Source organism: Pantherophis guttatus, chromosome 1 (assembly GCF_059756535.1).
Source record: "Pantherophis guttatus breed Tessera chromosome 1, ASM5975653v1, whole genome shotgun sequence".
Lineage (NCBI taxonomy): Eukaryota > Metazoa > Chordata > Lepidosauria > Squamata > Colubridae > Pantherophis > Pantherophis guttatus.
In genome coordinates, this window is record NC_142063.1 from 152,631,885 (window position 1) to 152,658,893 (window position 27,009).

Here is a 27,009-nt window from a genome sequence, read left to right on the forward strand (position 1 = left end):
TTTCTTTGAACAGAGTATTTGGCCAGTTCACAAATTTAAACAGCGTTTAGTCATTTCAATTAAATTTACAATTTCTATATTTCCTTTTTGCCATATTTATTCCTTATCTATTTTTTTAAAAAAAAACAATATTACCCTTCATCCTCATCTCTAATCTTAATCAAATTCAATTTTTCCCTTCTATTCTATATTATACCCCTTCTCATTGTCATCTATTTTTATATCCATCCTCACATTGGTTAATTATGTAATATTACAGTTGTTTAATATAAATTCAACATTTTAATATAAATCAATTAGTTATATAACTATCTTTTTTGTATATTAATCAATATGAACATGAATATTCCAATTATTTCCATGCAATCCAATTTCTTACAAATCAATTAATTATATTTACCAATAATAATAAACCAAATAATTTCCCCCATATATTCCTCCAAACCACAATTTAACCATTTCTGCTTTCAACACAATATACAATTAATAGTATCTCAATTATTATAATTCCCTATTTAAATAGAGCTTTTTTTCTTTTGTGTTTTAAAATCTTGAACTCTCCTCTTTTTCCCTAAAGAGGAACTACCTCTTTAGGGAAAACTACCTTTCCACTAAAGGTAGTTTGCACCTATCTTTTTTGGTGAGGAAAAAGAAAAGAAACCTGCCTGCCTAATTTTCCAACCTTGCAGCAACAGTAAAGCAGGCTTTTACTTTCAGTTTCATTTTTCAGCATAGATAGGGGGGAAAAAATCTGCACTCTTTGCAAGCAAGTAGCAGAGCCCTGAGCAAAACAGCTGAGACAAATCAGCTGAGAGTCGGGAGGCCGATAGAATCAAGGGGCTAATTAGCCTATGCTGAAGCTCCGCGGGCCAATAAAATTACAAAAAAACACCGAACCGTTTGTTAAATTGCTGGCTTGCCCGCCCCTCACCCACTAATATTTATTGGCAATAAATAGTGGTGCGGAGGGGTGGGGCAAGGGGCGGGGTGAGCCAGCAATTTAACAAAGGGTTCGGCCGAACCCCCTAGAACCAGCAGAATCCCACCACTGGTGTAAATCTACATTCATGTATTCCAACTATATTAATAACACCATATAAACAAACATTGAACCAATATGGCATAACAATATGACAAGAACATGCAGTATGTGTAAGTATACCCTCATACCAAAGTTAAGAGCCAGACCTTTTGAAACTTACCACTGACCAATAAATTGGAAAGTTTCAGTTGAATATATTTAATCTTAAAATCATATGAAATGTAATTAATATTATTTAAGATTCTTAGCTGTTGAATTGTTAATATGACATATTCAAACAGTTTATTCAAAAGTTCTTGCAAAAAGCTAATATCTATCGTATTGATAGACTGAAATAAAGATTGATTGAAATAAAGATGCTTTACTAATGCTATTACAGCCTCTATATTGTAACATTTAAAGTGTGTGCCAATAATGATAGCAATAGGGGAGTTTCCTATTTTTATTTATTTGTTTATTTATTTATTTGTTTATATTTATCCCACCTTTAGAATTTTTATACATAACTCAAGGCAGTGAACATACCTAATACTCAAGAGCAACCTTATGGTGTGAATTGGGTTGGGAGAACACAACTAGTGCAAAGTCACCCAGCCAACTTTTATCCTAAGGTGGGACTAGAATTCATGGTGTTTTGGTTTCTAGTCTGGTTGCCTTAACCAGTATACCAAACTGGCTCTCTGCTGTAAATGCATCTGGGCCAAATTAGTCAGATTTACAAATGGACCTACTAGAAACAGGTATAATTTGCAATGTATGGCTGTGAAAGTTGGTCCATAAGAAAGGCTGAGCACCAAAGAATTGAGACCAGGGGTGGGTTCCGCCCGGTTCCACCCAGTTCCGCCAAGCCGGTAGCGGTGACGATATGACATCACCGAACCGGTTCTGCGCCCCCGTCCCCCCCCGCATTATTCTTGCCTTTTATTTGGCCCCACCCCCAATCTATTGCTGCCTCCTGAGTCCCAGCTGATGGCTAGAGGGGAAAAAACTGTTTAAACTCTTGCCGCTGGGCTTCAAAGGGCCACCCTACAGCTGATCAGTGTTAAAAGAAAACAAATGAGTAGACCGGTGCCTGCAAAAATACATGAGTAGATCAGTGCCTGCAAAAATAAATGGGTAGACCAGTGCCTGCAAAAATACATGAGTAGATCAGTGCCTGCAAAAATAAATGGGTAGATTGGTACAGCTCTGCAAGCAGTTAAAAGCCTGGTAGACCAGTACCTCTGCTAAATCCTAAATAATTGTCACATGACCATCAAGCCACACCCACAAAATAAGCCACACCCACAGAACCAGTAGTAAAAAAATTTAGAACCCACCCCTGATTGAGACCTTTGAATTCTGGTGCTGGAGAAGACTCCTACGAGTCCCTTGGACTGCAAGGCGATCAAACAGTCCTAGAGAAGATCAACCCTGACTGTTCTTTAAAAGGCCAGATCCTGAAACTCAAATACTTTGCCCACCTAATGAGAAGGAAGGACTCACGGGAGAAGAGCCTAATGCTGAGAAAGACTGAGGACAAAAGAAGAAGGGGATGACAGAGAATGAGGTCGCTGGATGGAGTCACTGAAGCAGTAGGCTTGAGCTTAAATGGACTCCTGGGAATGGTAGAGGACAGGAAGGCCTGGAGGAACATTATCCATGGGGTTGCAATGGGTCGGACACAACTTTGCAACTAACAACAACAAATTAGTTTTGTTTTTCTTACTCTTAATACCTATGACTTCATGATGCTTACGTACAAACCTGCAGACAGTTCTTATTTTGCTAGATAATGATTAGACACAGAAAGCAAAATATGCACTTGAATATGTTTACAGGGGCTGGTGCAAAGATTGTTTTATAAAGGGCCTCTGGGAGGCTGGGATGGAGTTGCCGATGGGTGCAATTCTAATTCCATTTGCAAAGATTGGTTTAATGTGTAAATTCAATAAGAGCATGCTTCTAGTTTGACTAAGAAAAATACCTGGTGTTCTTATTGCTGTTACTTATATTAGTTTGCCTGAATTTCTGATTTTCATTATCTTTTTGCTCAGTGGCAATCCACTTCCATATTGTTGCCACAAAAGCAACACAGATGCATTACGTGGTTACCAGGAGTTGAGTTCCACTTGAAGGGGGCTCTTCTTTTTTTAATGATTATTTCTAATCGTTGCTGCTTTCTCCTTCTGTCTCTTTCTTATTCTCTCTCTTTCTCTCTCCCTTTTCAAACAGGCAACTTGGCTCAAACAAGGGCAAGAGTAACAGCTGCATCCAGATCTTTACCTCCACAGCTTGGGTCAGGTCGTATTAAGGTCAGTACACACCTAAACTTTGAAAAGAGTTTGGTATTTCATATTTCGTAGCCTGAAGTAAAGGTAGTCCTCCATTTGCAACCACAATTGAGCCCAAAATTTCTGTTGCTAAATGAGACTTTTGTAAAGTGAATTTTGCCCCATTTTACAACCTTTCTTGCCACAGTTGTTAAGTGAATCACTGCCACTGTTAAGTTAGTAACGTGGTTGTTAAGTTGAACCTGGCTTCCCCATTGACTTTCCTTGTCAGAAGGTCGCAAAAGGGCACAGCTACAGTCATAAATATGAACCAGCTGCCAAGCTTCTGAATTTTGATCACATGATCATGGGGATGCTGCAATGGTTGTAAGTATGAAAAACAAGCCATAAGCCACTTTTCAGTGCCATCGTAACGTCAAATGAATAAATGAACTGTTGTAAATTGAAGACTATCTGTATATTAGAGGGGCTGAAATGCTTTTTTTTTTTTTTTTGCTATTCATGTTCACTTAGAATTTGTTTTCAAAACCATTGAGTTGAAACATTTGAGTTATTTAATTTTAAGTTATTTGTCACGTTATTATTAGAAAAGATGTTTTGCTTATTTTTCCTCTGCAGGAGAATAATCTTTATTGCCATTTTCTTTCTTTTTATTTGCTGTCTTTTTTCCTTGCTCTCGCTTATTAGTTGCACACAGAAAAATTAACATGTAATCCTCCCCCCCACACACACACACCCCGAATGATGTATTAATACTGTAGCTGGTAGCTTTTAAGCAGTTCCCCTCCTGACCACAGCACTATCACAAATTAGCTGAATGTTATCAATAGTGGAGGAAGGAACATTGATAAAGGTCAGATTTCTGTTTTTAAGTAAAACAGACATTTGACATGAAGTAACATTGGCATTCTTTTCAGATTTCTTCATAGCATATGGTTTAACATTGTCTTCATTTATTTTCATGATTAAGTTTGGTGAATTTGGTAGACAGTATTCAATCAAAGTATGTTAGAGTCCTGAGGCGATCCTCCAATTATTTGATTGAATGAGAAATTACATAAGTCTTCTCCTATAACATGACACAGTTTCTCCTCCTCCACCCAACCTCTGAATTCTCAGCAGTGGAAGTCACCGAAGTTCTACTGTAGATGGAGTGATCCTTCTGTTACCAATAAAAATAAAACAAAATAAATGTTTCATCTTTGCATAAACTGTCTTAACTATCCTCAAAGATGACAGTGATGGTTGCCTCCTCCCTCAGATTAAATGAAGAAGGTAGGGTCACTGCATGCTGGAACATCTAAAAGGACATAGAAGGTGAAGGTATTTCTGATTTCATTAAACAATATCAAGAAAGCAAGAGAACTAAACACAGAACTGCTCTTTTTGCTGGCAGTTCTATAATATTATTGTTTCTAATTTTACCCTATTTTTTTCCAGAGCTAGACTCTTTCTTCCATATTGATATGTAGGCCCACACATAAAAAAACGATAAACTGAAAGATTGGAATTAAGCAACAACATGAAATAAGATTGAAACATCTTTGAATCATGATTTTTCTTTGGTCGTTTTGTACAAGATACAAAGTGTTGTCATCTATTGTCCTCTTTCACCAATGAAAGGAGTTGTCTTCCTTTTGATCAGATACAGGTAGTCCTTGACTTACAACTACAATTGTGACTGGAATTTCAATTGTAAATCAGTATGGTGTAAGTTGAGTGTGACCAGACTTGATTTTTATTATCATTTTTACAGTGGTTATAAAGCAAATCACATGGTCGTTAAATGAATCACAAAGTCTTTAAATGAATTGTGATCACATGACCATGGGGATAGTGCAATAGTAATAAGTGAGAGTACAGGTCCTAAGGCACTTTTTGCAAGGCTGTTGTATCTTTGAACCATCCTTAAATGAATGACTGTTAAGTTGAAGACTACCCATAATGTAATCAATTATACAGGAGTATACTTGATTACACCTCTCTCCCTTTCCTAAATAACCCTTCCCTTGTGCCATCTTTGTGCTGTTGCAAAGAGAGTTGTCCCTAACTCTCTGGAGAAAAGTTGGAGTGACACAAGTGAACTGCAGAGGGAGAGAGTAATGCAATGAAAATCGGGTCTTTCAATTAGCAGAGACTAACTGGATAAAAAAAAAAATCCTTGAGACAGGGAACTAATTATTGGTGTGTAGACTTAAAAATAAAAGAATAAATTAAAAAAAAGTAAACCATAGAGTCTTTAGCCCAAAGAGACCAATCTTCTTGAATGCTGGCATCTGGAGATTAAAAGAACCTTAGAAGATAATACGGAACAATATTATAACACACTAATATGGGGTTCAGCACTGGAATCCTTTCCCCTCTCTCCTAAAAAGGTCGCACGTTTTTGTACAGAAATATCTCCCTCGCTTCTTTCCCTTTAGATGTGAATTTAGAAGGTTGACATTTCCTTGGTTACATGACCTACATTTCTCATTGCCCCTGCTGAGGCAGCATTTCTTTCCTCTAGCCTTACATGGGACTTTTCTGTCATCCCTAAAAATGTCTTGCAAAGGGGCTCTTTTTTTTTTTAAAACATTTTCATTTGAAAACTATTTTGTTCTCTGAGGAAGAAAACAGCTACTATGCTCAGTTTTGAAAAAAAAAAAAAGATTTTATTTTTCCACGTTTCCCCCTTCCTTCTCCCCTCTCTGTATCTGTCTGTCTCTTTCCTGGCACTGTTTCAAAGAGTCTGATCTTAAATCCACTCCCACTCTTCTAATTCTCCTGAGTGCTTCTTTCTTCTCCTAGCTGTTTTGTATGCACTCCTAAGTATCTCCTCAAGGTAAGGCATGGCCTTCCTATTTGGAGATCAGCCATCATTTCCATCTCTTAATGGTATGGGTGGGTGACGTTGGGGGACAAGGGGAAGAGACCGCCTAGGAAACAGTACAGATAAAAGAGGTAGGAACCCTCAGTGGTTTAAAGGTCAGAGGAAGAAGATCCTTAGGAAGGACTCGCCCTAATGGATCAAGCAGTTAAAGGTGCCGGCAGGAAGTTGTACTGACTTACAACTGAAATTCCGGTCACATTTGTGGTTGTAAGGCAAGGGCTACCTGTATCTGATCAAAAATTCATCAACAGACTTGTAAAATTTTGTTAATGTAGCCTTTCAATAAAGTAGTATTAGCTCATCTAGTCATGTTTCCTGCCTGTTTTACCAGGTAGGGCTGACAATGCCTCTGCTCTTGGCCCCTTTGAGAATATTATGTCAGACATGACTTAGGAAACAGGATGTGAAGTGGTGGCCTCTGGGCTTAAAGCAGGTGCTAAAAATTCTGCACAAAGGCTTCACATATTCTTAGGTTAACCACCTGTTCATAGCAGATGGCATACTACCACAATGTGTGGGTGTGTGCTAAAATGTTTCTAAGCACCATGTGAACAGGGAGCAGATTGTCTTATTTCATTTGGGTGATGCAGTGAAACAAAGCAGCTTTTGATTGGCAACTACTAGAGAAGAATTTTTTCATTCACAAAGCCTGATGCATGTATTTATTTTTAATTTAGAACAGCTGTAATGTTAGGATAATGAAGGCATGTAACAGTGTGCTTGCTATTTCATGTATTTGTTTGGGAGATGAAGCTCTTTAAAAGGTTTTTATTTAGAAAAGTGATAATTTGACAGGAAGAACCAACTAATGACATGGAGTAATAGAAAACTACTCCAAAAGGAAATAAAAATGTTAATGTTCTAGGACAAGGCAATGTGAGAAGACAATAGATATCTCTTCATATTATTTAATCCTGCTATGATTCATCATGCATCATAGATCATAATAACAGTCTACATCTTTGAATCCAATAGGGGGAAAACTTTTGAAACCATATTTACAAAGTGGTATATCATTACTTTTATTTCCAGATTGTTACCATAGTATGTGCCCTACGTTACCAAAGTAGCACTAGTATGAACCAGGAGATGGTATCAGTAGATTTAAAGACACTCTGAGATATTTTTTTTTATAAAGTCTCCCCCCTCCAAAAAAAACCCTGAAGAGAAAAACTCTAAACTGAGATGGAGACACAAGATAGTTCAGTGAATCACAAAAGTGCTAACTGGCCACAGAACAGGAGCTGGAGTGGATCAGAGTCTTTGGAATCCTGAACAGGGAATATCTTATCCTACGACATTTACTTCTAGACCCCACTTGTTTTGTATAATTGTGACCTAGGTAAATGAATATTGCATTTGTTGTTATGTTGATATTGGTTCTGACAATAAACCAATCAGTTTGTCCTTTTTTCCTCTGATGCATAGTGAGAAATACATAGATTTTTCACATAAATACATACAATATATAGATACATATATGTGTGTGTGTACATAAAACTTACCCTACTATTTAAACAGGATAGATTACCAGGTTTTGTTGCTTGAAGAGAGTTTATTTTATTGAATAAATGGACTCGATTAAAACAAAGGCATTGGGATCAAAATTTATATCTGTCTGTATCCTTTTTTTTTTTTAAAGTCAACCTCAGATCTTAGTGTTGGTGGATATGGTCATATAATTTTCTTGGCCACAGCAGCATACCAAGAGCAGCTGCATTGTTTGATGACTTGGGGATAAAAAGGGGGACTTGGGGGCATCCAGAGGGTCAGCAGTGGGTGTGGAAACAGGTTGCTGGTTGTGGTCCTCAACTGGAGGTTTTTATGAACTCCCCTACCCGAAGATCCTCCCTTGTAGGCTAGAAGTAAGCAGATAACCAACACAGCTCACTAAACGTCCCATCCCAAAGACCAAAGGAACCACCAGGTTTTTAATGCCTTAAAAAAAGCTAACAGATCTCTAGGGGAGGTGCTATTCCAGAGGGCAGGTGCTACCTGATTACAGGTAGCCCTCAACTTACAACTGTAATTAGTACTGGGACTTCCATTGCTAAGTGAAGCAATTGTTAATTGAGGTACGCCCAATTTTGCTGCGGTTGTAAAGCAAATTTGTCTTCCCTCATTAACTTTGCTTGTCGGAGGTCCCTGGGAAGATCACAAATGGTAATCACATGGCCCAAGACCAGGAGTGAAATCTAAAATTTGTTACTACTAGTTCTGTGGGCATGACTTGATGGGGGGGTAATGTGACTGGGTGGGCGTGGCCAACTTTTTTTTTTACTTTTAAAAACATTTTTTCGGCCGAAGAGGTTATAGAAAAAATGCTTTTAAAAGTAAGGGAAAAAAGCCTCTAATGATTGCGCGGCTCAGCTCGTCATGGGGGGGGGAGCGCAGGGATTTTTGCTACCAGTTCTCTGAACCACCCACCGCCATCGCTACAGGATCGGGTGATCCGGTCCGAGCCGGGAGCATTTCACCCCTGCCCAAGACACTACAACTATCATAAATACATGCCTGTTGCCAAGCACCCAAATTTTAATCACATGACCATGGGGGCATTGCAATGGTTGTAAATGTGATGACCAGTCCTAAGTTGCTTTTTTTAGCACTATTGTAACTGAGAATTGTCATTAAATGATTGGTTGTAAATTGAAGACTATTTGCAACGAAGAAGAATGAAAGTAGAGAGATGAATGCAGAAGAAAGAAAGATTGGGAGACATTCAAATAGCCATGGTTAAGGCATGTCTACTTGCAGTTCTAAGCTTGTACATGCCATATTGAGTAGTAGAGTCCATTAACTTTTCTTGTCCTAAAATGGAAAAGGAATCTCTGCAAACAGGTTTTCTTCTTCTTTTGAGGCTTGAGGTGCACATACCACATTGGTAGGATCTCTACCTTCTGGGTAGGTTCTTTATCATGACACAAACTTGATAAACAAAGTGGAACAAATGGCAAATTAAGGAGCCTGTCTGAATGCTTGCTAATTTCTGCTGTCAGTTGGTGGGACCACTTGTGACCTTCCATTCATTCTTGGTGTTTCTAGGATGGGACAGTGATAGCTGTTAAAATCATTTAAAAATGATTCTGTGGATTTGGGTTGTGTAAAAAGTGAGTGAAAATTCTGTCAGATTGCATGTGAAGTTGAACTCTAAAACAAATATAAAAGAATAAAACCATTTAGCTCTTTAATAACTATAGCAATAAAAGCAAAATCCAGCTGGGCAAAACTTTTTTTTTTTTAATTTGATTTATATGCCGCCCTTCTCCGGAGACTCAGGGCGGCTTACAATGCGCTCAGCAATAGCCTTCATCCTTTTGTATATTTATACAAAGTCAGCTTATTGCCCCCACAACTGGGTCCTCAATTTACCTACCTTAGAAAGGATGGAAGGCTGAGTCAACCTTGAGCCTTGGCGAGATTTGAACCTGCAGTAATTGCAGGCAGCTGGTCTTAATAACCAGCTTAATAACAGGGTGCCTTAGACCACTGTACTACCAAGGCTCTTGCATTTGGATTAACCAAATGGCCCAAAGCAATGTACATTTTCAAAGTGTTGACCATTTATTCTGACAAAGGTAAAAGTTTAGAACCATATCATAGAACCTACTCTAAAACAAAAAGACATCCATCATATTGGTGAAGAGTAAATAGAAGTATAGCTATATATTACCAAGCAATTTGCCTATCTGAGTTTTTGTCAGATGTATGAGATTATCCAAGTCCTGAGTGTCTCAGCAGCGAACGGGGGCCTTCTACATTCACAACATTGATCTGTGCTCTTTTTTGTACTACTTTCTAACTTTATCCTGAATTCTTTAAAAAAAAGTGTTACAAATTTTTTATCACTCTAAAATTGGGGACCTCCAAGAAGTCAGTACTGTGAGGGAATTTGAGGATAGTCATTGAAACACACCTTTTTGCCTCTGTACATACAATATGATGATATTAAACTCCAGTTGCTCTCCAGATTGCTGTCAGAGACTAAGAGAGCAGAGGCACATGAAAGTGAGGTTACAGGTAGTCCTTGACTTATGACCACAATTGAGCCCAAAATTTCTGTTGCAAGACATTTGTAAGTGAGTTTTGCCCCATTTTACGACTTCTCTGGCCACAATTGTTAAGTGAATCACTGCAAATTTTAAGTTAGTGACAGGGTTGTTAAGTGAATCTGGTTTTGAACCAGTGGCCAAGCATCCAAATTTTGATCACATGACTATGGGGAATGCGGCAATGGTCGTAAGTATGAAAAATGGGTCGTGAGTCCCTTTTGAAGTGCTTTGTAACTTTGAATGGTCACTAAACGAATGACTGTAAATCGAGGACTATCTCTAGTACGCATTGTAATTCCAAGCATGTGATTTTTCTTGGAATAGGAAACTTCTCTACATTCACATTCTCAAAAGGGATGCACAGTCCTTGAATGGATAGAAACAATGTTGGGAAAATATATTGAAGATATATTTTCCCAACACATATATCACACCCAATGCACCTAAGCATAATAACAGATGGCTCAAGATTTTTTTTACCTCTCTGCTTTTGTTTTCCAGATTGACACCATGGAAATTATGAGGCACCCTGAGGAAACCACCAACATGAAGAGACAAACTGTGGCTTCCTATTTCAGGGTAGGGAATTTAAATTGTACTACTATAATTTCACTGCTTTCCCAACATCTCATTTAAATAATATTGGCAGTATTCCTGGAACTGTGCTGAACATACACAAGGCTTGCCAGAAGGGATTCCTTTCAATGGACAAGGCAGGGATGAATGAACATCAGCAAATGGCTTAATTATTAAGTAAAATTGAGGAGAGACAGAGGTCAAAGGAAAACTCTTAAGGTAAAGCTTGTTTGGCAGTGAATAACTGGGTAAGAAGAAGGCAGATTTTAAAAGGGATTCAAACATATTTATGAGTCTGTTGTATCTTATTAGAACATTGGAATCCTCACTGTATTTCAGACATCAATACATTAGAGAGGGTCCAGAGATATTTTACTAAAAGACTACTCAAATCTTCTGCTCAAAATAAAATTCCCTATACCACCAGGCTTGAAATTTTAGGTCTGAATAGCCTTGAACTACACTGTCTATGTTCTGACCTATGCTTAGATCATAAGATTATTTACCAAAAAGTCCTACCTGTAAATGAGTACTTTAATTTCAACTGTAATAACACAAGGGCTATCAATAGATTCAAACTCAATGTAATTCGCTCTAATCTTGATTGTAGGAAATATGACTTCTGCAATAGAGTAGTTAATGTTTGGAACACTCTACCTGATCCTGTTGTTAGTCTTGTTAATCCCCATATCTTTTACTTTAAACTGTCTACCATGGACCTTTCATGTTTCTTAAGAGATCCCTAAGGGGGCGTGCATAAGTGCCTACCGTCCCTGTCCTACTGTCTGCATTTATATGTAATCATTCTATGTGTTTATGGCTATGTTTTGCCTATTTATATCCTTTTATTTGTGCCAATTTTTTTCATGTGTCCATGTCTATGTCTATACTGTTACTTGTTTCCTTGTACTTGTTGACAAATAAATAAATAAAATAAAATAAAATAAACATCTAGAAAAAGGATGCCCAAATTATAATTTCCTTTGAAGAAAATGGAACTTTTGTGCTATATTTTATTATGCTTTCCTTTCCTTAGTATTCTCTGATGGATCTGTTGTCTAAAATGGTGATCGGGCAACCTCACTTTGTTCGCTGTATTAAGCCCAATGATGACCGAGAGGCATTGAAATTTTCCCAAGAGAGAGTCTTAGTGCAGCTACGCTATACTGGCATTTTAGAGACTGTCAACATACGTCAGCAAGGATATTCTCATCGCATTCATTTTGATGAGTTTGTAAAAAGGTAAGCTATTCATGCTTTATACTAAAGAATTGCCCTTAAAAATGGCTTTGGAGTAGGATTGAAGGCTACATTATACAGAGCCCATTCGTTCACCAGTTCCTAGATTGTAGCAATTCAGAAAACAGACAGGGATAAAATTAGGTGGCTATATATGTATCATATTTATATGGCTGCCCATCCCACAAAAATGTGAATCGGGGCAGGAGTTATGCAGTCAAGAGAAGAAAACATTTTTTAAAAAAATTCTTCCTCTTTTATAATGTTAAAAACATAGTTTTAGGAGGTTTTGATTAACAAAAACAAAACAAAACCTATATTTGACAATTCCACAAATGGCAAGATACAAATATTGGAAAACAGGAGGCAATTCAGGACAGGTTAAATTTATCAGTTGTATGATGTACTTTGAGTAGATCAGCTTTGTCTTTTACTAGACAAAGTAAATTTGGCAGATTTGTTATCGAGGTTCTTCCCAGTATGTGGAGAATATATTGATCAGTTAAACGATAACATGTCTTTTGAATTGAGCAAATCTCCTGGTGAGTTTATGGAGGCATCCACACAGTTGTCCTGGATAGTAGATAATATTAGAGAATAGATTTCCACTGCCTTCTAGTGTATTTTCTCAAATTTTCTCATTTGTTCCATGAAGGTCTTCCATTGAACCAGGTTCATTTCTACTTTTTCTGAAAAATAATTGATATGACATATAAAATGGAGAAAGAAAGAAAAAAGTTTAACAGAAATCAAATAATCAGAATGGGAGGAGGGGAAAGCAAAGGGGAAAAAAAGAAACTATACACGAAAACATTTTTAAACAACAGGCTAACCTGTTGTTTGACCACCTTAGTAGTATTGGTGAGATTTTTCTCTCTTTCATATGAAACAGATGAGAGTAAATATTTTTCATCAATCCAAGATTTAAAGCAAGTAGTTACAGAATATTTCCACTGAAACCATTTTTAGCTGCAAGCCATCCAGAGTTTTTCATACGTTCCAAATTTTTGGAATATATGAATTTTGGTATAAAGCTCAGCCTTACAATAGCATTCTTGAATCTTCCTTTTCTTCCCAATCCATAACTTGTGAATATTAAGGTAAAAGGAAACAACCATGGAACAGTCCGATGTCCATGTGATCATATGAGGTTGACGCCTACCTCTTAATAAACCTTTTTCAAGATATCCACTAGGAAAAATGCTTTGTTGATTTGGATATAATTAAAGATTAAAGGTGCATATTTAACATTCTTTAAGACCTTAACTCATTGTTATGCAGGATATTACAACTCCTTGTTTCAATTTTCATGCAAATAACTGGCATCTATCTTCAGAATACTCTTCAACCAATCAGTTTAGCCACAAACTTGAAGACCTGTTTAATAACCAAGGGCAGAGAAAGTCTGCAGAGAGTTTGATGGGTCAGAAGATAGATAATTGAATGACTTCTCAAGAGGCATTCAATGGTAATAATCTAGAGAGCTACCATCCATCAGTACAATAATATATTTATAGACCAACTACGTGTAAGCCTCCGATACATTGGCTGGTAAAGGTTAGTATGAGGTGAAAAAAGCATCTCTTTGGCAACAGGAATTCTTCCAGCTCACACGGTTGTATCTGGACAGATAATGCTGTTTAGATTTAAAGATAATACCTGTATCAGTTGATGTTCCCAAGACATAGCCTTTCAGGTTTGAGGCATAGGTAGTTTTGGACCATTCAATTCTAAAGATCTTTGGGTCTCTGAGAGGACTTGGGGTCAGGTCTCCAGCTACATTAGTAGCTCTAACATGCTTAATTTCCTTCCATTGAATGCCAGAATTTTTTAATAAATTAAAAATAAAAGCAGCAGCAAATTGCCTGGGAAAAATAGATATTCCCACCCACTTGTACTTACACAGCCCCTTTAACATTTCAACTAGGTGGATTCATCTAGATATACTTGTAGTATATGTCTGCAGCTCATGATAGCATGTATGATTTATGCACAACAATTTTGGGGTTTGCCTAAAGCATGGGTGTCAAACTTGCGGCATCACATTGCTGTTACGTGATGTTTCACGATGTTTTGTCCCTTTGTGGAGTTGGGGTGGCATAACCTGCACATTTTACTTCTGTTATATATGATAAGGTATAAGGAATGTATAAAAACATTTCAGAAAAACAGGCCCAGATGCTAAATGCAATGGCACTTCATCCTTTTTTGTTAAATAGGCAAGTATAAACAAGAGTTTCGAAATGTCAGTAAAACTAAGGATATCAAATATTTTTCTAAGCCAATGACTTTATATTTTAATCCATTTCAGCAACTTACCAACAAAATAAATGAAGCATTTTCCCCTTGATGTTACTTAATGAATAAGCACATTTCTTAGGAATAGGCAAACTCCTTATCTCTGGTAGCTGCTGTTTTGTAAACCCTTAGCAGGAAAGATGAGTACATAGCACTCAAAGTCAGGAAACAGACAATTAGGCTGAGGTAAATAAAAGCTCAACTTTTGTTTGATGCTTTGCCCGTCTGGTTTTCATGTGTATGAGGCTATTTTATGTGGCAAGCCTGGAAGTTACTTTGGAAACACCAAATTTAATTGATACAAATTATCTTAGCCAGTTATGTTCAAAATCCTTAATTAATTAAACATGTATTTGGGATCAACCTTGGAACTTCCTTTCAGTGGCATGTTTCAATCTTGGAGAGTTGGGTTTTTGTACTTGAGCATATTCAAGTATAGTTTATATAATGACTAAGTATCTGGGAAGAGAACCAGTTTGGTCTAGTGTTTAAGGCATCAGACTAGAAATTGACCATGAGTTCTAGTTCCACCTTAGACACAAAACCAGATGGGTGACTTTGAGCTAGCTAGACTCTTTCTCTCAGCCCTACGAAGGAAGGAAGGAAGCTAGGTAGCTAGCTAGGGCAAACAACTTCTAAGAAAACTTCAAGGACTTTTCCAGGCAATCTCCAAGAATTGAACAACAAAATACCTTGAGATTTGACATTATTTTAAGACTTCCTAGTCATCCAGTCAGACTTCTAGTTGCCTGGACCTGTTTGATGGAACAAGAGGACAATTTCAGGGAATAGGCGTGGGACAACAAAAAGCTACAAGATGTCAAGGGCAGGGCTGCGAGTGCTTTGTGATCTTTTCTATACCTTTAAACTAATTTGATGACCTCAAATGTGGTAAAAAATACCACCCATAGATTTGAAGTAAGAGTCAACTGCCATGGCATTTAGCAAACTTAAATCCTTAAATCTTAAACTGCCCAGAGTCTTTTGGGACTGAGCAATGGACACATATACATTCAACAAATAAATGAATAAAATCCTTAAATCTAACAGGAAACTTACTGGCTTCTCTTTTGTCTCAGATAGCGAAGTGTCTTGGATTGAGCAAACTTTTCCCCTTTATCCATGATAAAGCATCATAGAGGAAATTCTGAAAGATCAGTTCCATGAATTTGTAATTTAGGTGTGTGAATCAGAAATCATTTGTTTTGGTTCCATGTTTCTGATCTATAACTAGTTTTCTCTAAACCACTTAGGATCATGTATACAAATATAGTGCCATACAATTGAATTTTATGTGGGTTGTGATGGGAGGATCCCGATACTCCCATGTTACACCTCTCCTGCGCGACTTGCATTGGTTGCTGGTTGCTCTCCGGGTGAGATTCAAGGCGCTGGTGTTGACCTATAAAGCCCTTCATGGCTTAGGCCCAGGATATCTGTCGGATCACCTGCAACCAGCATCGACCTCCCATCACCTGGTGCGTTCTCACAGAGAGAGCCTACTCAGAGTGCCGTCGGCTAGACAATGTCGGCTGGCGACCCCCAGGGGTAGAGCCTTCTCTGTGGGCGCACCCACCCTCTGGAATCAACTTCCCTTGGGTCTTCGATTGGCCCCGGACCTTCGTACCTTCCGCTGCGAGCTTAAGACATGGCTGTTTAAATGCCCTAGCCTGGACTGATGGGGTCTACTGTTTTAAATTGATTTTAAATTGGTTTTAGTCTGTTTAGTATGTTTTAATGTGTATTTGTTGGGATTGTTTCAATAATAATAATAATAATAATAATAATAATAATATAATAGGGAACAGGTCATAGAAATCAAAACATACAATTACATGAAGCACCCTGTTTAACCTTATAGATTTTTAAAATGTATTATGGCTTACATTTGTCTGTATTAGAATTGATTTAAAATGTATGCAGCTATGGTCTGCTAGCCAGAACAGTGAGAAGTTCTTGGGCAGCCTACCATAGATCTTCTTGCTGTCTATACCTGACTGCTTTGGAATTCCCCTCTCTATGTTAACTGCCAAACATTTGCTGCAGAAACACAGTAGGGTAGGATGCACTGTCTTTATTTATTCAATTTATATAGCTGCACATTCACATACACTGAGCAGCTTATAATTAGTAAACTGTGTCACTCTTGGCTATTGAATGTCTATCATTATTATAAAGGAATATTGGAAATTTGGAAAGGTAGCAGCAAGTTTGAGCAGCTCTATTCTCTAAAGAATATAATAAATCCTGTGGATCTCTTTAAGTGAGGACTATGTTTTTTTGGAGTCATTAACATGAATATAAGTGAGCACTGAACAATAGTTTTTCACATAGTTTTTGTTTAATGTTGTTAGACAAGAATAATGGAGATAGATTGTGGCCCATATTTTACAGTTCCTCATTTGCAGCTGTTCCTAAGACATTGTTCTCAAAAAAAAAAAAGGATTGTTAACATCGTTTTTCTAAATGCACTTACTATGTTATAGAATAAAACTCATTGAAAGCAGTGGTACTTACCATTACATAAATCCATGTAGGATGGTGGGTTAAATTATCTGTTCCTACCCAGTTCAACATAATTTATATATTTTTTCTACAGGGGTAGGATATGTTCAGCTAAATATGCAAATGGCCTTCCTTCCTCCCTCCCTCCCTCCCTCCCTTCCTTCCTTCCTTCCTTCCTTCCTTCCTTCCTTCCTTCCTTCCTCACATAAATATTTATTTTGTAAATGGAAACACCAAGTACAGAAAATGAAAGCGTTTTTTGCACCAGCATCGTATTTTCAGAAGCAGTTTTTTATGCATTAGAGCCCTATTTCTTGTTTAATTTTTGTGAAAATGGAAATAGAGGCACTTAGATTTGCATTCCACCCTTTATTTGTTAATGCTAATGAGACTCATACAAGTGCATCAGGACAAGTCCCCTAGCTTTGATCTTGGCTTAAATTTTCCTGGCTTGTGAAATCTCTCAGAAGGGCCATTTATTATAGAACTGAGTGCATATCTTCTGCTGAATTACACTATTCATATGCAAGCAAGTATGTTAAGAGAACATTTACATGATGACAGGTCCATGCAATGCGTTGGGGGAGGGTGGCAAGGAGCCTTGATATCGGGTGGCTGCTAAAAACTCAAGATTTGTGAAGTAGGATAAAGTGATAGGGGAAAAGACATTATTAGTTGTGGGAGTGTTAGTAATGATATAATTACTAACATCACCTTTTACAAAGTATAAAATAATTTGTTATTTATTCTACTTCCTCGTATCAAAGCAAACTTGTGTTGCACTTTTTAATGTGATCATTATTTCTTCAGAAATTGTTTTATTTAATTAAATAATTAAAAATAAAATGAAGTACTTAGGGCATCTGTAATATAACCATTGTGCCCTAAATGATGACTCTTCAAATAGGAAGGGAATATCTTACATTTTACAGAAGATGCTGTTTGGTATGGAATGTCAGGAAAAATGATTTCTTTGGGGAAAGTACTTGATCCAAGTCTGATTTAATCTCAAAGAATTTTATGAACAGAGAACCAAAGACTTAACTTTGTCTGAACAGCATCTGAACAATAGACTGAACTGGCACACCGCTCAGGTGATCGGTGTGGTGAAACTACTATACTCCTGTATAATTACTTGTTTTTAAAAGTAATAAACATATGCATATGAGGTATCTATGCATATGAGGTATCAAATGCATATATTATTAAAATGTGCCTTTATCAAACTTCTTTAGATATAAGAATTTGGACTTTTCAAAATGACCCATTTCATAAGAATCTTGCTCTTTACTTATTTATTCATTTTTGCTATCTTTCTAGAGGATATTATATAGCTGTTAGCAATCCAAATATCTTGGTCCAATAAATATTACCTAGAAGCTGGGAAAATGTTTGGCTTCTATAGACCTACTGCCCTTGTTTTATTAAATATGATTCTTATATATGAAATAATTGCTGCCATAACCACAATTTTCTTTATTATTTTCTCCCCTATTTCCCCCCATCCCATCCCCTTGGCCGGTCCACAAAGCCAGAAAAGTTAGGGAACTCTGATCTAAGAAACAGATTAAAATCAATTTTAGATGATATTTTAAAAGTCTGGGATAATATAGGTGCCCAAAAAGCAAGTTTTTCCAAGGACAGCCTTCTAGAGACATTTGATAAGGTCTTCTCACTAGTTACTGACTGCCAAATTTGTTTTAAAGGAGGAATAAGGTAGAGAAAAACTTAAATGTACTTAATGTATGAATATGTACACATAAGATTATATTTTAGCTGTCTAGGATCATAGTATATTACTATGATTAAAATAAATAGGGTTTACTTTGAAGTACATTCTTAAGCTATGAATAATTAAGGAAAATTACATTATTCTGGCCATATGGAAGTTTTATGCATCTGATGGCCTTTAGAATGGGGACTGTAAAGTATTTGGTGGTGATGGAAAACTTCTCCAACCTACTAGAGATCTGAGTAATATTACCAGAGGTGGTATTCAGCAGGTTCTGGAGAACCTGTAGCGGAAATTTTGAGTAGTTCCAAGAACCGGTAAATACCACCACTGACTGGCCCCGACCCCATCTATTCTCTGCCTTCCGAGTCCCAGTTGATCGGGAGGAAATGGGGATTTTGCAGTATCCTTCCCCTGGAGTGGGGTGGGAATGGAGATTTTACAGTATCCTTTCCCTGCCACGCCCACAAAGCCACACCCACAGAACCGGTAGTAAAAAGTTTTGAATCCCACCACTGAATATTACACTTCTGTATTAACAAGGAATGTAAAATATGTTTGATAAAAAAAATCTTTATATACATAATTCTCAGTAAACATATATGTATGTCTCATACATATATGCATATGTGTGTGTGGGAGAGAGCGTGGCTATGGTTTCTGGAAGATTGTGGTAATCATTTTTTAATAAACATACAAATTCTCAATTCCCCCCCCCCCAAAAAACCTATTCATTCTGTTATTATTCCTTTAAAACAATATGTAAAACATTTTGCTTTCACATGGGGAATTACCAGATTTTCTTTTCTTTTCTTTTTTTTAGTTTCATGTTACTTTGTAGACAACATTTTAATCCTATAATGGTATCTTTGAGACATCCAGTTAATTCTGTATTTAGTAAATCACATTCAGTTTGATTGTTCTTCCACCAAATAGAGTACTACATGAATTATGGTATGATGCACAAGGCAGAATGGTATGCTTAGAAAGAGACACATAGCTGGTTGCTGCAAAAAAAAAAGTGTTCCAAAGTTTTATAAACTCAAAAATAATGAAGTGCATATGGCACACTCAAGCATAATACAGGTACTCCTTGACCTTCAACTATAATGGAGCCTGCCCATTATTATCGTAATTCGTGGCAGTCATTAAGCAAGGTGCCCATATGATCTATGACCATAATCCCTGCTCTCACTATTGCACCATTAAGCAGAACATGGAGTGCCTCAGGGGTGGTGGAAGCCCTGGAAGGCCGAGTACAGGGCCAGGCCCACATTGTAATCACCCGCCAACTCACAGGTGGGCTGCCTGAGCCTCATCCCCTGAGGCACCTGTGCTTTTCTTCCACCCTGGAGCACCGCAGGCCGTAGGCCTGTTTCCTGCATTGCTGGGGCCTTGCATGTCTTGGGCCCACACCCTTCTCCACAACCCACATCATAGCTGGGTCCAATTCTCCTTTGAAAAGCAGGTGAGCCACTACATCGTCTTTCTACATGGAGGCCCTGTGGCACCGTACATGAAGCAGGGCCCATTTTGGGGCCACTCACAATTCAACTATACTGTACTATACAGGGAGGCTGAAGGGTGGATCGGCCAGCTACCCTTCCAAGTGGGAGTAGACAATATTTGAGTGGTATGATGAGCAGAGTCAATTGCTTTTAACTTCACCATTCATTCTCTTTTATTTCTTTTTATTGTAGAGGCAGAATCTTTTTTTGCCTTTGATTGCATTCTCGCTCTCTCCTCTGCTTCCCTTCCCATACCAATAACTCCTATTTAATGAAGATGGATATGGAAGTCATTTTTACTGTAAACTAATTGTAGCCTTGACACACATTGAGTGAATCTGTGCTGTTATCTTTCAGTGTCACCAATCTGCTCTTAAAAAAAAAAAAAAAAGCAATAGTACCTGAAATAGTGATGTATTAATGCTTTAAATGAACATCAGCTTTAAGGCTGGTGAAGAAAAAATGTTATTAAGTAATTTGGAGCATCCCCATTAAATATAGCAAGTTGATGCTCCCGACATTACCTTAGAATTGATATTAAAACACATGTTTTTTTAAAGAAAAAAAAACCCTTGCCTTTAGCTTTTAATGTCTCCAATAAAATTTCAAAATAAATGAAATTTATTGAAATCCTGAAATTAGTTAAGCCTAAATATGGCCATATATATCATATGCCAAACATATCTTATGGCATTCTGCTGTTTTAAACATACATAAATCACTTTTACAAAGTCAAGGGAAGTGAATGAAGATGAGTTGGCTATGAAGAAACATTTTAAGTTTTCTTCTTGTGGTCTGGTAAGATTTAGATTTAATGGGAGCACTGATCCTTTCTAATCCAATTAAAATGCCCCATCCCAAAAAGCTTATTGGTTTTCTGATGGCTCTTAGACATATTCCTGCCTTTTGGCAGGTGATTTTGTGGATGGGGACATATGTTTGGGTCCATATACAATATAGTATGAGAGAGCCAGTTTGGTGTAGTAGTTAAGGTACCAGGCTAGAAACCAGGAGTCCATGAGTTCTAATCCTGCTTTAGGCTTGATGACCTTGGGCCAGTCACTTTCTCTCAACCCTAGAAAGGAGGCAATGACTAACCATTTCTGAAAAACCTTGCCAAGAAAACTGTAGGGGCTAGTTCCTATGCAATTGCTCTGATTCATGGAATCCTAATCCATATTATTTGCAAGATTTTCTGTGCCATAGTAAACAATTTGCTTTTTCAAATCTGATCTTGGTTATCATTTATATTTCTGTAGATATTATTACATTGCTTTCAAAGCACATGAGAACCCTTCTCCAAGCAAAGAAAACTGCATCGCTATTCTTCAAAAGGCCAAGTTAGACAAGTGGGCTCTTGGGAAAACAAAGGTAGGATAAATTCCATTTCAAATTTCTTGGAGCCGAAGATACAATCACAATGAAAGTCCTGTAATATTTAGTACTGTTGTGCAAGATATTCAAACTAATGTTATCTTTAAAAAACATTCTTTACAACTTATGTCTAAAAGCTGATTGTACTGTATTTCTTGCAGTATAGTCCCTTCACTTAAAAGGCATGGGACACTGCTTTTCAAAAGACATGGACATACCGTATACTCTCATAAGAAAATGGAATTGTGTATTGTGGTCCATTGGCATTCTTAAGGAATCCCTTCCCTTTTTATATGAGAAATACTTGAGAAACAATAGTCTTTCTGGGATGCTAACCATTGAAGTAAGGGACATTCTCAGATGCTATTGACAGTGTGCAATAAGGGCCAGTGCCATAAACAAGAACCAATTGGTAGACCTGTTTATAGCTCAGCAGAATGTAATGTCACATCTAACAGTTCATTCACACAATCTGTTTGTTCTGGCATGGATGCTCCTCCACCTATCATGTGATGAGGACATGTCCCATTTATTTATGAAATGGCTGCTAAGACAGTGTGAAGATGATCTTAGGTGTTCTTGTGTAGAATGTTGCTTGCATCTGGTATTGAAACATGCAGTATTCTAATAAAAATATTTAAGATCAAACAATATATGTACATTTATTTTAAAGAGACTTTTTTTAATTTATATTTTTACCTGAGTGTGAAAAACTGTGCATCAGGTGGCAGCTTTTGTACGGTGAAGCTAAATGACTAAAATAAAGGACCAAAGTGAGATTTTGAAAAATAAATAAATCTTTAGATAGCTTTCTGAAAAACAAGGACTGACCTTTGTAATAAAGGATGTGTGGTCACTATATCTAAGAGATGAAAATTCTATGTAGTCCAACATCTCTTTTCCTAAGTACATTTGGGGAGTCAGTAAAGGGGAACAAATGGCACCAAGTGTTTCTCTTCTGCTTTCCCCCAAGCACTTGATGTCCACAGATATGCTACCTTTGAACATTGAGTTCCATTTGACCTTCATGACCAATATCCTATAATAGTGCAGTGCCTCTTGTAAAAATGATTTAAGCTGTGACTTTCCACATATCTTGAAACTTAGGTAAGAGGTTTCAAATAACCTTAAAGCATCCTGAAATAATTCCAGCCTATGACTATTGCCTTTCCTATTTGAATTAATATTTCATGATTTTGTTTAGTTTTGTTGTTTTGAAATGATGTATGACTATCTTGGCTCTTCTGAGCATAAGTGTTGAATTCATTTCAATTTTTTAAAGCTTTGCAGTCACTGCCCAAACCACATAGATATTGCATTATGTACTAGAGCCTGGACATCAAATCAACCTGCTATCACTTCATGCAAATGTCTATGCTACATCCCTATTATAAATAGCCTAAAGATATTTTTTTCATGAAGAGTTACCTCAGTGGCAGTCTGGCTGACAAAATGGTTATATATACACAGCCTACAGTCCTCTCAAAAGTCACCTTCCTGCAAATGTTCCTAGAAGTTACTTTAGAGAGAAGCGTCTCCTTTCCCGTTCCACTTGCTTTCTGCATTGGGATCTGAACTTAGATTTGATATTGCTTGATTGATTATGTGCCATCAAGTCACCTAGCAACCACATAGATAGATTTTCTCCACGACATCTATCTCTAACTTATTCTTTCAAGTTTACCCTTGCTGTAGTCATTGCCATTGTAAGGAGTCCTTGCTGCTGATCATCCTCTTCTTTTTCCTTCTACCTTTCCCAGCATTACAGATTTTTCCAGAGAGCTTAGTCCTTGCATAATGTGTCCAATGTAGAATAAGTGGAGCATGGCCATTTGTTCCTCAAGTGAGAATTATGGATTGATTGATTCAATGATCCATTGGTTTGTTTTCTTGACTGTCCTCAGAATTTGTAAAGAATTCTTAAATTAGAGTCTTCCTTAATACCAAAGTTCAAAGACATCAATGCTGTTCCTATCCTGCTTCTTTCAAGTCCAATTTTTGCTTCTATTGAATGTCATAGGAAATACTATGGCTTGTATTTTTGACCTTAGAAGACAAGTAATAATTATAATAATAAATTCTGCTACAGACATGCACACACACACACACACACACACACACACACAGAATATATTGGTCAATTCAAGGTGGCTAAGTAATTAATACTTCTGCCTTCTATTTTTCCCACAACAACCTTGTGAGGTGTGTTGGGTTGAAAGAAAATAACTGGCCCAAAGTCACCCAGCCATCTTTTATGCCTAAAATAGGACTAGAAGTCACAGTCACCTGCTTTCTAAACCAGCACTTTCACCATTATACTGTACCTAGCCAGCTCTCATCCATTTCAACTTATGCATTTTGAGGACACGGGCACTAGGTTTGCCAAAAGGAGTTCTGAGCTGAGCTAAGGAACAACATATTTTCCATTAGAAAGAACAGTAACTATTCCTTTGCAAAATGCTACACTAATGTTGCTTGGAAAGCTGCCATCATCCTGACAGATCAGATCAAGCCTCCCCTTCTTATCACACTGTAGACCTATCTTCGTGAATTAATTTACTGATCTATCAGATAATGTGATGTTGCTGTTTTGTTTCAGGTTTTCCTGAAATACTATCATGTTGAACAACTGAACTTGTATCTGCGTGAAGTTATAGGCAGGGTGGTGATAATGCAGGCTTACACCAAAGGCTGGCTTGGAGCTAAAAGGTACAAAAAACTCAAACAGAAAAGAACCAACAGCGCTATTACCATTCAGTCAGGTAAATATTCAGGGTTTTCTATATCACTGAGGATTCCAGAGTTTCAAACTGTTAAATTGCAAATAAAGTGTCTCTTTGGGTTTTTTAAATACAGGTAGTCTTCCACTTACAACCGGTCGCTAAGCAACCGGTCAAAGTTACAATGAACCCTGAAACAGGTCTTATGGCCTGGATTTAAAGTTCCAATGGCCAATTTCCCTCCCCTGCAATCAGGTGGCCTCATTTTGGATGCCTGCTAACTGGCCCACATTTATGGCCACTTACAGTGTCCTGTAGTCACATGAATATATTGTGTCCAGTTCTGGCCACCACAAATACAAAAAAAGACGTTGAGACCTGGAAAGTGTGCCAAGAGTATCAAAGATGATAAAGGGTCTGGTGGCTAAGTCGTATGATGAATGGTTGAGGGAACCTAAGTATGTCTAGCCTATCAAAGAGAAGGATCAAGGGTGGCAGAATAACTGTCTTCCAGAACTTCAGGGGCTGTCACGAAGAAGAAGGAATAGACTTATTCTTTAGGACACCAGAGGGCAAGACAAAAAGTAAAGGGTGGAAGCTTGTCAAAGAGAGATACAATCTAGAAGTAAGGAAAAATTTCTGACAGTAAAAATCAATGAAATAGCTTTCTGGGGTTGTAAGATGCTACGTCACCGGAGATTTTCAAAAACAGACTGGACAACGATTTGACTGGGATGGTATAAGACTCCTACCTTGAACAGGGGGTTGGACTAGAAGACCTCCGAGGTCCTTTCCAGCTCAATGATTCCATGATTCTATGAATACAATTTAAAATTGTATATAGTCACCTGATGACCCACTTAGCTATCGTCCTTACTTACTACCTGTAAGTTACATTTGAAAGTCAAGGGCAACCTGTATACTACAACCCTTCACCTTTCTTCTCGAACTTTGGAAATGGATAGTAGGAGAGACAGGCATCCTAAGAGCCTGATGTCAGAATAATTGGATGAGATCTACAGGTCATCTGCTAGAAAGCCTGCTCTTAAGCTTCCTGTTCACTGCATGGATGTAATCCTTTTCCTTGAGATAAATTGTTTGGAAACAAAACATTCATATTTGAATATATTTATGGTGCTAGAATGCCATAATCTTTGGAAACAAATGTTTCTAAATATTTTTCATTCTGTCAGTGCCGTATCTGATACTAAGAACAGTGCAGATAGACATGGACCAGGTTTATGGCTTATTGCAGATTCCTTAGGGAAGACGTACACTACAGAGTATCTGAATAGATTAATATGAGTGATGGTATCCATCTGTCTTGTCCTTTGACCTCTTAATATATATTTCTGATATTAAAATGGCTTGGCATTTGTAGGAAGATAGAGTTAGACGCTATTCAACTGCCTCCTCTTGTCTACTTCTTCAACAATTCAGCTTTATTGCTACAATGTTTATTTTAAATATAATTATATTCAGCAGTCAATAACTACTCTTGCGTATTTCTCTGCTGGAGATGCTAAGCCTAATGACAGAACACACCATGCAAAAAGTCCATAGTTACAGGGAAGGAGCTTCTGAGACAGATTCTGATCATTCAACAGGCTGTTCCACTGGGATAGTGCCTGGATGGGAAGGGGGTACAGATCACACTGTGGCACATTTCTCGTTCTATAGACTTTTCCTTTAAACCAGTATAATTCACAACATATGACTTTGTATTTTTAGCCTGGAGAGGATATGATACTCGCAGGAAGTTCAAGGATATAAAGAACAAAAGAATTGATGCCGCTATTCATATTCAAGCAGGTAATTAAAACAATATTTTCACAGCTGACACCTATTTTACTGTGGGTGATTTCCCATGCCAGTCCTTGTGTCTGATAGGAATAATGTGCAGCCCAGACAAAAGGCTCTTAAATTATGATCTGTTCAGATGACTGCTTTCACTCTAGTTGACATGCAGTGGATTCAGACAGCCAGGGAAAGTGCTCAATCTGACCACAGTCTACAGAACCAGTTTATAATATAAAATCTGTGTTTAATTGCACTGATGACCCGAAATGTTGACTAGTGCTGCCCTTCGGAAAAACATCATAGTATAATGAATGTTATTGTCGGATTGGAAGAATATGTACTGTATGCCCAGATAAATATTTGGATTACAGAGAGTCCTCAACTTACAACCATTTGTTTAGTGACTGTCTGAAGGTACAACAGCTCTAAAAGAGGTGGCTTACAACCAGTCCTTGCACTTATAACCATTGTAGTATTCCCCACGGTCCCATGGTCAAAATTTGGTTGTTTCACAACTGGCATTGCTTTAGAATGGTTACAGCATTAGTGACTTTCCTAGCTGGCTTCCAACATGCAAAGTCAATGGGAGAAGCCAGATTCACCTAACAACAATGACAAAACTCATATAAGAACTGCCTTGTTAACAAAGGAAATTTTGGTCCCAATTGCGACGTTCGTCTAGGACTACCTGTACTCTGTGCTGCCTAGGATTCTCTTTGTATGTTTTCTGCTATTGAAAAAAACCAAAAACTGTAATGTAAAGCTTAATGTAGATTTAATTTAAATGTTAAAAAAAACAAACAAAGCTGTAGTGCAGTTTGGGATTCTTTCCATCATTGCTTTGGCCATGCAAATCTAAACAGGGCCAAAAGATCTGAGCAGAAGAATTCTTGGCAACTATTAGAATTTTCTGGATCTCTTTGCTGCCATGCAGCCCAAACTGGGTAGCTTTGCGCTCACAATTCTGAAAGAAAATGTTGAAATTCAGTCTTCAGCCGCCCAAACCTTGGCCCCCATA

General features: G+C 37.5%; 1 protein-coding gene across 1 annotated transcript in view; it reads left to right on the forward strand.

Moving 5' to 3' along the window:
- MYO3B (myosin IIIB) overlaps window positions 1–27,009 on the forward strand; it is a 252,059-nt gene that overhangs the window by 134,470 nt on the left and 90,580 nt on the right. Inside the window, exons 22-27 of the mRNA XM_087882018.1 lie at window positions 3,257–3,336; window positions 10,741–10,818; window positions 11,852–12,057; window positions 21,357–21,468; window positions 24,071–24,233; window positions 25,923–26,003. Coding sequence (XP_087738144.1) covers window positions 3,257–3,336; window positions 10,741–10,818; window positions 11,852–12,057; window positions 21,357–21,468; window positions 24,071–24,233; window positions 25,923–26,003 — 720 coding nt within the window. The remainder of the gene's footprint in view (window positions 1–3,256; window positions 3,337–10,740; window positions 10,819–11,851; window positions 12,058–21,356; window positions 21,469–24,070; window positions 24,234–25,922; window positions 26,004–27,009) is intronic.